Source organism: Capra hircus, chromosome 3 (assembly GCF_001704415.2).
Source record: "Capra hircus breed San Clemente chromosome 3, ASM170441v1, whole genome shotgun sequence".
In the NCBI taxonomy this organism is placed as follows: Eukaryota; Metazoa; Chordata; class Mammalia; order Artiodactyla; family Bovidae; genus Capra; species Capra hircus.
In genome coordinates, this window is record NC_030810.1 from 100,377,993 (window position 1) to 100,388,754 (window position 10,762).

Below are 10,762 nucleotides of genomic sequence, written 5' to 3' on the forward strand. Positions count from 1 at the left end.
GGACCCCTCTGGGGTGCAGGCTGGGGTGCTCCACTGGTATGTGCCCCGACAGGTTTTCTCTATCAGCTTCCAAATCAGCCTGGAGCCTGTCTGACCTGCCCCCCCCCAGGGAGCTGGAGTCAGAGGCAGAGCCAGGTCAGAAACTGGACTCAGAGACTGGGCTTCTGTAGTCCCAACCCAGCCCCGCAGAGAAAGCAGCGCACAAAGCCTCCTGTGTCAGGGCCGAGCTGCTGGGAGGCCAGCAGAGTTCTCTTGTTTGGGCTGAGGCCAGTTCCTGGGAGGAGAGATGCTGTAGGGAGGTGTTTGCATGTGGGACACGGTACAGCCTGGTCCTCTCCCACAGCTGGGAGGGGCCAGAGCCCGAGGACGGCGGGGCTGGTCTGCTGCAGAGGTCATCTGACTGGCTGTTCAGCTTGGGCGGCACACACCGCTGTCCTGTACCAGGCCACACCGGAGCTGGTGCCCACACAAGGCACCGCGCCAGGGTCTGACGACACCTGCTTCCCCCCCAGCACCTCTGGGTAAGCACCGGACCTGGGCTCTCATGCTGGGGGAGGGGGCAGATTGGTAGGAACTTGTTGATCACTTGAGAGAGGGAGAAAGGACTTTTCTAACACGAGTGCCTGCGTCCTTCTCCAGGTACCCATGTACCCACAAGAACACACACTCACCTCAGCTCAGAGACTGTGGCTGCTGACCTAAAGATTCCAGCAGGAAACTCCGAGGGTGAAAGCCACACAGCACAGTGGTGGAAGCTGACGGGCAGGTGACAGTCTCACTTGTAGTCTGGGGCTGACGGTGAGGGGAGGTGCTGTTATTTCCCACCCTGCATACTTAATCGTCACCTCCTCCACACTGCCTCAGAAACAGCCAGCCAGGCCATGGAAGGGAGGGGGAGGTGGACCTCAGGAGGGGATCATCCATCTCAGACCACGGGGGCTGGGGAGCCTGGGGACCAGCCCTGGAGTCTGGGAGGGTCTGTTTTGGCGCCAGTTCTAGCAGCATCCCTGATCAAACCTTGCTTCCTGAACGACAGTGAGTGGTGGGGAAGGTGGGGGTACCCTTCTTACCTTCCACTTGGGCTCCCCAACCTGCCAAGCGGGTTGTTCTTTCTTTCTGCAATAAGGGAAAGGAGTGGGCAAAGGGCTCCCAGGCTTGGGGGTTATAAAGAGGCCCTGAGGGGCTAGGGGGATGTCCCCCTCAGTTGGCTCCTATGTCCCTCCCCCCAGGGCAGCCAATAGCACCATGTCTGTGACCCACGGGAAGATGGGACTCTCCTTAACTCAGGAGATCCTCAGTCACCTGGGCCTTGCCAACAAGGTAAGGGCTGCTGGGATTGTAGGAATTATTTTTAAAAATTATTTTTATATCAATGCAGAGGCTGTGGGGTAGGGTGAGGAGTAGGAAAGGAAGATCTAGCCTGAGGCTATGCCAAGGGCCTGGCTGGGTCACTGAGGAGGAACATGGGCAGACTCTGGTACCCCATATCTTACAGACCGCAGCTTGGGGCACCCTGGGTACCCTCAGAACCTTCTTGAGCTTCAATGTGGACAAGGATGTACAGAGGCTGCTGAAGGCGATAGCAGGCCAAGGTGAGCCCTTTCCCTCTGCGCTTGGGCATCTATCTTTTAGAAACCAGTCTGTAGACCAAGGAGCTAGAAGGAGGAACTGACAATACTCAACAGATGTTTGTGGAATGCCTCATTCCTGCGTGCCCGGTACCCAGTAGGTATTTATCTCCATTTTCACAAGAGCCCTGTGAAGCAAGTCATACTATTTCCATTTTACAGATGAGGAAACTGGGGCTCAGGGAGGTCAAAAGCCTTGCCCAAGATCACACAGCTCAAAATATTGCAGAGCTGGGATTCTAAAGCAAGCCTGTGATCCCAAAAGGCCATCTTCTGCACTGTACCAGGCCACCTTTGCTTAACTTTGGGTCAGATTTACATGCCATTGGCAACTTCTTCAGGATCAAATGGTGGTAGGGATGATGTAGCTTTTCCTAGACCTTGTCATCTCCTCCTCTGGAGGCTTCAAGGCAAGGAATAAGGGGATCGCAACTCTGTAAAGACCCTGACAGGGCTCTGCCAGACTCACAGGCCAGACCTCACCTTGGTTCAGGTGTGGACCGTTTTGCCATTCTGGACGTACTGACCAACCGGAGCCGAGAGCAAAGGCAGCTCATCTCTCGAGCCTTCCATGAACGCACCCAGCAGGTGAGACCACGCTGATTCCCAGGAGCTGTGGGCTGGGGTGAGAAGGCCCCAGGAAACTTGGGCACAACAAGAGTAGTTGAAACCAGCTGAGACCAACACTTACCCCCTGCTTAACCCAGTCTGTTGGAGGGGAGGGAAGCCTGGTGGTTAGGTCTGAGATGAGAGCCAGCCAAATATTCCCAAACCTCCTCACACACCTGGGACTCTCGCCCTCATGCTGTTCCTCTGCCATGGGGACTGTTTCTTGTAGGACCTACTGAAGTCCTTGCAGGCAGCACTCTCTGGCAACCTGGAGAGGATCGTGGTTGCTCTGCTGCAGCCTGCAGCCCAGCTCGATGCCCGGGAATTGAGGACAGCCTTGAAGGTACCCTGGTAGCTCAGCTGGTAAAGAATCTACCTGCAGTGCAGGAGACTCTGATGCAATTCCTGGGTCAGGAAAATCCCTGGAGAAGGGACAGGTTACCCATTCCAGTATTCTTGGGCTTCCCTTGTGGTTCAGACAGTAAAAACTGCCTGCAATGCTGGAGACCAAGGTTCAATCCCTGGGTTGGGGAGATTTCCCTGGAGGAGGGCATGACAACCCACTTTAGTATTCATGCCTGGAGAATCCCCACGGACAGAGGAGCCTGGTGGGCTGCAGTCCATGGGGTCGCAAAGAGTCGGACAGGACTGAGCAACTAAGCACGTTGAAGATACCAGGAGAGGAGCTTTGCCAGGAGTGATGACCCTATTGAGGGAAAGACGACATTAACTGCCTTGCTTTGCCCACTCCAGAGGAGTGGACTTGGCAGAAGCCCCCTGGAAAAGTAGTCCCTGCTGACCCTCAGGAGGACAAGTGGTCAGCGTCTGCTCCCTGCCATTCTAACAACATGGTTCCGTCTCAGAGTGGCTTCCCAATCTCTTGTAGGGCCCTGGTTCTGCTGAAGATGTGGCCTTGGAAATTCTCGCCACCCGAACCCCACCCCAGCTGCAGGAGTGCCTGGCAGTCTACAAACACAGTAAGAGTGTGGAGGAGGGGGCTCTAAGAGCTGGACAGGACAGTCCTCGCCTCCCCTGCGCTCCCTGCAGGGAGCCCTCTGGGAGCCTGTCTGCTGCTGTTGTTCCCTTGGGGTCTCTCCTCCTCCCCCACTGTCGGGCTCAGTCTCCCCAGGGAGACAGCCTGTTGTCATCATTAAAGAGAGAGAAGCATTCATTAACCATCGTGGTCTGGGGCTCCAGGGTGGATCCCGAGGTAATGACAAGGTTGAGCCCTGTGACAGTCCCAAGGGCACCCAAGTCACCTTCCCAGCCCCTTGCTGATTCTGTCATCACACCACATCCCAGGCTGAATGGAAGCTCGATGCAGCCAGGGGGAAAGGTGGGGACTGCTCTCTAGGGGTCAATTCTTAGCCCTGCAGTGACTGCCTCATGCCTCACCCACTAATTGGTAACTAGTTTTTTCTCACCCTCATCTTAACACACCCACTCTTTTTCTTGCTTTCCCCAGTTTTCTTTGATGTCCCACCTCAGCCTATCTTTTTTTTTTTTTTTTAAATTTTTGGCCATGCCAAAAGATCCCGGGCATGTGGGATCTTGGTTCCTCAACCATGGATGGAACCATTGTGCCCTGCAATGAAAGTGTGGAGTCTTAACTGCTGGACGTCCCGGGAAGTCCCCTGGCCGATTTTCTTAACCCCTCTCCTACCCCTTTTCCTTCCTGCTTCTCTTTTTTCCTTCCCTTTTCTCTCTTTCTTCACATTCTACCTCCCTCATCACCTCGCCTCACTTCCAAGGAGGGGGACTGGCCCTAGCCATCTTGCTTCACGATATGGATGCCGCCATCCTCTTTTCACTGTCTGGCCACCACCTGAGTAACTGATTGCCTCCCTCCCCGAGCAGTCTGACACCGGGAGATGAGGCCGCCCCACAGGGCACGACCCCACAGCGCACAGGTTACTCGCAGCTTAGAGATGCTTTCAGGGTGGCCACGGTGGTGCTTCTGCCTTACATCCTGGGAACTAGCGGCCATCAAGCAGGGGACGGCGGGATTGACAGGGCACAGGCATCTGACAGGTCCTAGAGGTATCCTCATTGGGAAAAATCAGGAGGATTCAGAGAACTCCTGCTCCTGTCCCAGATTTCCAGGTGGACGCTGCGGAGGACATCAAGTCTGAGACCAGGGGCATTTTGCGGGACTTGCTCCTGGCCCTGGCCAAGGTAAGGGGGACTGGTCTGGGCGGAATAGAGTTACCCCACTGGGGAGCACCCACCTGTGTTCATTAGGGAGCACCTAATGAACAGGAGAGGGCTTTGGGGGAAGACCAGGGTTTGGTTTGTTGGTCTGGTGATAAAAAACTGCCCTCCAAAGAGTCCTCCTGAGAGTTTTTCCTCCTAGGGGGGCCGCGAGGCCTACACTGGAATTATTGACTATAACCTGGCTGCACAGGACGTCCAGGTGAGCAAGAGGCGGGGGAGTTTGCACCGTCGTGCACATAAGACACTGTATCTTAGAGCCGGTGACCTGTGTACCCACTGTCCTGCAAAACTGTCCTTGTCTTGGGAAGGAATCCTCAGTGACGTAAGGGGGACATGGGGTATCAGGCAATGTCACACAAGAAGCTTTTTCCACTCACTCGGCCTCTGACTCCTGAACTCACACATTCTCCTCTCATGGGCATTTGGGGACTATTTAATCCCTTCCACGGCAGGGGACATAGGTTCGATCCCTGGTTGCAGAACTAAGGTCCTGCATGCTGTGCTACACAGATAAACAAATGCAACTAATTTATAGGTTAAAATAAGCTTTTCCATGTTTATGGATTCTGGGAACACCATAACCGTGGCTCCCTAATCCCCCAACCAGTGATTCTGATTTACTCCCTGCTCCCAGGCATTAAAACAGGCTGAAGGACCCAGCACAGAGAGGACGTGGGTCCTTGTCTTCACCCAGCGCAATCCCGAACACCTCATCCGAGGTAGACAGGAGTCTTCTGGTCTCCCCAGCTTGCTCTAATGATGAGTTCTGGCTGAGGAAGGTGGGGAGGGCTCATCCTTCTCTGGGATAACCACCCCCTTCCCCACTTATTTTTCTAACTCCCTCCCGTGTGCACCACAGTGTTGAACCAGTACCAGTGGTACACGGGGCATGAGTTGGAGAAGACTGTCCGGGCCCGTTTCCATGGAGCCGCCTGCGTGGCTCTGCTCAACCTAGGTAAGGGGTCTGCTTGGAACCCACGGGGCAGAGGTCTCCTGTAGAATGGCGGTGGTCTCTCTCCATCTTTGCCTCTTTCCTTTCAGCCTTGGTGATTCGGAACACACCCCTGTACTTTGCTGATAAACTTCATCAAGCCCTCCAGGTAAGACTGATGCTCCTCTCCCCTTGCTTTGGAACAAAAACAGGCGGGAGACACCTCCTGGGCAAGAGAGGAAGTTTCACGCTGTTGCTAATGTAACCATCTTGTATTACTTTGTAAACATGGAGGAGCTCTCTTTTCCTAAGTTTACAAATTGTCTTGTCAAGAGTAGAGGAGGGAGCTGTGGCTAGAGACAAGTCCATTGACCCATCAGGGCCCTAAAGCTAAAATTTTTGGCCCAATGAATGTCTAGGCGGCCAGATACAGATATGAATTTGCTCTGTAAATACACTGTCTTGTCCGGGTTCAGTTGTTGCCAGAATGAGGGTGGCGATAACACTAGAAAGAAGAATGAAAGAGCCGCCCGTTTCTGAGTTTCTGAGGGGCTCCTTGTGTGCCAGGGCCTCTGCTGAGCACGTTTCAGTAAGTACTCACATTAACACTCCATCCATGTTTATAGACAAAAAAACTGAAGCACAGAGAGGTTAAGTACCTTGCCCAAGGTCACACAGCAGTCTCCCTACAAAACACATAATGATCCTATAGGACATTTTGGTCTATACTATAAGCTATAGCCTACTCTTGGTACCCAAGATCACCTTTCTCCATACTGGTCAGACTTTGTTCTATATAATCCAAAGTTAAATTGACAATCTTGGTTTGAGTAATTTCATGAACAGAATCCAGTCATTCTGCTCATTCAACTAGGTGTCCTAGTACAACTGTCCACCAAGACCTATATGAATAAAAATCCCACCGAAACTTTGAAGATGGAATAGTTTTTGGTACACTGGTTGAGAAACCATGATGCCTATTGACAACTATTCAAAATGTTACATAGAAGCTTTCTTAAAACATTTTCTTTTTTTAAATTTATTTATGACTATGCTGGGTTTCCACTGCTGTGAGGGCTTTCTTTCGTCGCTCTGAGCGGGGTCTCCTCTCTGCTCTGAGCGGGGCCTCCTCTCTGCTCTGAGTGGGGTCTCCTCTCTGAGTAGGGCCTCCTCTCTGCTCTGAGCGGGGCCTCTCTGCTCTGAGTGGGGCCTCCTGTCTGCTCTGAGTGGGGCCTCCTGTCTGCTCTGAGTGGGGCCTCCTGTCTGCTCTGAGTGGGGCCTCCTCTCTGCTGTGGTTCGCGGGCTTCTCACTCTGGTGGCTTCTTTTGTCCTGGAGCTCAGGCTCTGGGGCGTCGGGCTTCAGCAGTTGCAGCTCTTGGGCTCTCCAGCTCGGGCCAGAAGCTGTGGGACCCGAGCTTTAGTTGCTCCATGCCATGTGGGATCTTCCTGGACCAGCAATTGAACCCGTGTCTCCTGCATTTGCAGGCAGATTCTTTACCACTGAGCCATCAAGGAAGCATCTAGAAGCATGTATTTTATCACCCAGAGATTTCCATTTTGACAGTAGATTATTGTACTTATCCAATAAATCCTGTACTATTATAATGAGTGAACACTAGGTTTCACTTGAAAAGTTGTGATTATCTAAATTCCTGTCATAAAAACAAACCTGTACTCCAGCAGTGATTGTAATGTATTTAGATTACAGGACTCTAGACTCCTGGATATAAACTGTGGGTTTAATCTTAGAAGAAGGAGTCAAGAAGTGATGCAGGTTTATTTTTCTGGAAAAAAAAATCAAAAAAAAGAAAAACTCAGTCAAGACACTTCCATACTATTCTTTTATGAGAGATATGTAAAAACATAATTGTGATAAATATTTATTCAGAAAAATGACCTTTAAGTGATGGCTGGTTCAGGACAGTTCAGTTCAGTCACTCAGTCGCGTCCGACTCTTCGCGACCCCATGGACTGCAGCATGCCAGGCCTCCCTGTCCATCACCAAGTCCTGGAGTTTACCCAAACTCATGTCCATTGAGTCGGTGATGCCACTGAACCATCACATCCTCTGTCGTCCCCTTCTCCTCCTGCCCTCAATCTTTCCCAGCATCAGGGTCTTTTCAAATGAGTCAGGTCTTTGTATCAGGTGGCCAAAGTATCGGAGTTTTGGCTTCAACATCAGTCCTTCCAAAGCATATTCAGGACTGATTTCCTTTAGGATGGACTGGTTGGATCTCCTTGCAGTCCAAATTCAGCCCAATTTGAACCATGAAATGATGTTCTTTATAAAGATCCTAGGGCAGTATGAGATGCCAAATATACTCTCAGGTAACAAAAGAATGATGTTTGATATAAGTTTAGTGTAGAGAGCCACTTTACACACTGGGAACATTCGCTTAATGAGCAACTCTTACACCAGTTCTACAACTGTGGAGTACAAGAGTTGCAAGAAGGGAAGAATGGATACTGGGAAGTATTCAGCCATCTTTATCACAATACAAAACCAGTGTACATGCCATTCGAAAGAGTAGCCATCAGGGAATTCCCCAGCAGCCCAGTGGTTAGGAGTCCGTGCTCTGACTGCTGATCCCTGGTCGGGGCACTAAAATCCCGCAAGCTGTGCAGCCAAAAAGCCAATCAGATTAAATTAAAAGTGAAAAAAAAAAAAGTAGCCATCAGGCCCACTGACAATTAGGTAATGAGTCCAAATAAAATATAGCATCCTATATTCCCTTCATCATTTTTTATTTGTTTCTTCTAGGAGTTTATGATCTGTAGGGTGGCCATAAGTGTGGGTTTCAGGCAATTCTGGGAAGGGCCTCAGAAGTCAGATGCCTGAGGAAACTCTGAAAAAGAGGATATTAGAAAATGGTGACAGCAGCAGTACCCTGCTCGTGACACAAACAGGATTTTTGCAACCAAAGTACTTTATTTAGAAATCTCTCATGATAACATTATTATAATCAGTTATAGCTCCTGATTTGATGATGTACTATACCTCTATTGGGGCTTCCCTGATAGCTCAGTTAGTTAAGAATCCACCTGCAATGTAGGAGACCCCAGTTCAATTCCTGGGTCGGGAAGAGTCCTGCAGAAGGGATAGGCTACTCACTCCAGTATTCTTGGGCTTCCCTTGTGGCTCAGCTGGTAAAGAATTTGCCTGCAATGTGGAAGACCTGGGTTCGATCCCTGGGTTGGGAAGATCCCCTGGAGAAGGTAAAGGCTCCCCTCTCCAGTATTCTGGCCTGGAGAATTCCATGGACTGTATAGTCCATGGGGTCACAAAGAGTCAGACACGCCTGAGTGACTTTCACTTCACAAGTGGCACTAGTGGTAAAGAACCCACCTGCCAATGCAGGAGACATAAGGAACAGTGGGTTTGACCCCTGCCCTGAAGAAAGAAACGGTGCCCCACTGCAGTATTCTTGCCTGGAGAATACCACGGACAGAAGAGCCTGGCAGGCTACAGTCTATAGGGCTGCGCAGAGTCAGACACTACTGAAGTGACTTAGCACAGGTGCACACATGTACCTCTATTATTTCTAAACTGAACCCTCCATTACTGTCTTTAACCAAAAGGCAAGAGGCCCATTGCAGGTACAAGAGAAAGAAAACGATGCTGAACCTCAGGGGTCTAACCAGGAGAAACCAATGACAGTTTAGGGATAGGGTGAGTGTCCTCCTTAGACATTCCCTGTTAACAGTCTCTTGACTATCATGCTGTAAATCTTCACAGGTAGCACATCCCTATCCTTTCTTGAGTCCTTGCTCTTGGAGTGAGACTCTAAGCTAATGGCAAGGCCAGAAAAGATGCGGAAGGAATGAGTGATATTGCTGTAAATATTCCCCACAGCAACTGATTTTTCCTGCCACGTCATCTCCCTTGAGGATGGACACAGATAATATTTGGCCCTAGATAATGTCTATTTCTCTTTTCCTTGACTCTCTCCTCACCAGCACTCGCTAGAATAATCCACCGTGTGGCCCAAACCCTGCCCTGTGAGAACTTGCCTACCACCACATCCCCATTCTGTTTCTTCCTCTACCAGGAGACTGAACCCAATTACCAAGCACTGATGCGCATCCTTATTTCTCGAAGTGAGACTGATCTTCTAAGCATCCGAGCCGAGTTCAGAAAGAAATTTGGCAAGTCCCTCTACTCTTCCCTCCAGGTGAGGCTTGGCTGGTTCTTAACCTGGAGCCCCAGAGCTTTATCCTTTACCTCCACCCGGCACACAGTGGAGCATATTCATGGCCTGGAGAACTCCTGGGTCTCTGGTTAATTTAGTGCAGAACTCTAGAAACCAAACAAGCTCTGGACCAGCGCGAGGGAGAGAACAGAGTGCCTGAGCCATGATGGTGGCAGGCCTTTCTAACATCTGACTTTCTGTCTGCAGGATGCAGTGAAAGGGGACTGCCGGTCAGCCTTACTAGCCCTGTGCAGGGCGGAAGACCTTTGAGACCTCATCCCTGCATGACGCTCAAGGATCTGAGGTTCTCTTGTTTGGCTGAGCCTGCAGGAGACCAGCTGGGCCTCCAAATAAGATGACCCCTCACTGAGCACCACATGTTCCAGCTTCTTGTTGAGGCCAGAACTCAAAGTTTCTTTTAAATTCCTTCACTTCTCTCATCTCAAAGTGATGTCTGCACCTGGGTCCCCTAGCTCTGTCCTGGGTGTGCAAAACGAGGTCACTTGGATAGTTTCTGTCCTATTCATTCTTCCTGAATTCTGGCCAGAACATCTCGCTGATGCTTGATTTCTTTTGGCAAACTTCTCTGTCATTTGTGTTCCTTGATTGAAGTTTGGGTGGAGCAGGACACTGGCTGGGAGGAGGCCTTGAAGTTGGAGGTGCCTTTGATGTGCACTTGGGTATTCAACAGGAGTTCTGTTTGAGGCTCTAAACTGCAGTTGTCAACAACCTGCCTCCTCTGTGCATCCCCCTCACCCCTATTATTCTCTCTTCCCCAGGAAATTTCAGGCAAAATAAGTGAGAACCAGGAACCAAGAGGAACCTGGTGGGCTACAGTCCACAGTGTGGCAAGAGGTGAACATGACTTAACAACTAAACAACACATGTGCATGCTAAATCGCTTCAGTCGTGTCTGACACTTTGCGACCCTATGGACTGTAGCCCGCCAGGCTCTCTGTCCGTGGAATTCTCCAAGCAAGAATACTGAAGTTGGTAAACAGCAACATCCACATGAAAAAAAAAAGGACAAAGCGGACTTTTGCCTCCCCCTGCTGGCTCTGTTAGAAATGACAGGCCACCGCCTCTAGCCTCTTTACCATCCCTGCACCCCCACCCCCCACCACGGTTTGCATTCCTCAACTGGGTCAAATACTTAACGGCATAGCTACAGGGTAAGGCAAACAGCAGAC

General features: G+C 50.7%; 1 protein-coding gene across 2 annotated transcripts; it reads left to right on the forward strand.

The window, feature by feature from the left end:
• On the forward strand, window positions 174-10,285 carry ANXA9 (annexin A9). 2 transcript variants are annotated; one of them, XM_005677643.3, is made up of 14 exons: window positions 174-521; window positions 640-798; window positions 1,230-1,320; window positions 1,496-1,592; window positions 2,122-2,216; window positions 2,467-2,580; window positions 3,124-3,214; window positions 4,333-4,412; window positions 4,591-4,650; window positions 5,086-5,170; window positions 5,311-5,406; window positions 5,493-5,551; window positions 9,432-9,554; window positions 9,780-10,285. In XM_005677643.3, exons 3-14 carry the CDS (start codon window positions 1,246-1,248, stop codon window positions 9,840-9,842), a joined length of 1,038 nt encoding a protein of 345 aa, XP_005677700.1. In that variant the 5' UTR covers window positions 174-521; window positions 640-798; window positions 1,230-1,245; the 3' UTR covers window positions 9,843-10,285. The 2 variants fall into 2 exon arrangements, with proteins under 2 accessions (XP_005677700.1, XP_017901547.1); XM_018046058.1 differs by having other exon boundaries at window positions 640-766.

Excerpts from the sequence above, each read along its gene's own strand:
- ANXA9 (XM_005677643.3), top strand. The coding sequence starts at position 1,246 with ATGTCTGTGACCCACGGGAAGATGGGACTCTCCTTAACTCAGGAGATC. Across the intron at positions 1,593-2,121 it reads GAAGGCGATAGCAGGCCAAG|GTGTGGACCGTTTTGCCATT; the intron begins GTGAGCCCTTTC and ends ACCTTGGTTCAG. Across the intron at positions 4,413-4,590 it reads TGCTCCTGGCCCTGGCCAAG|GGGGGCCGCGAGGCCTACAC; the intron begins GTAAGGGGGACT and ends TTTTCCTCCTAG.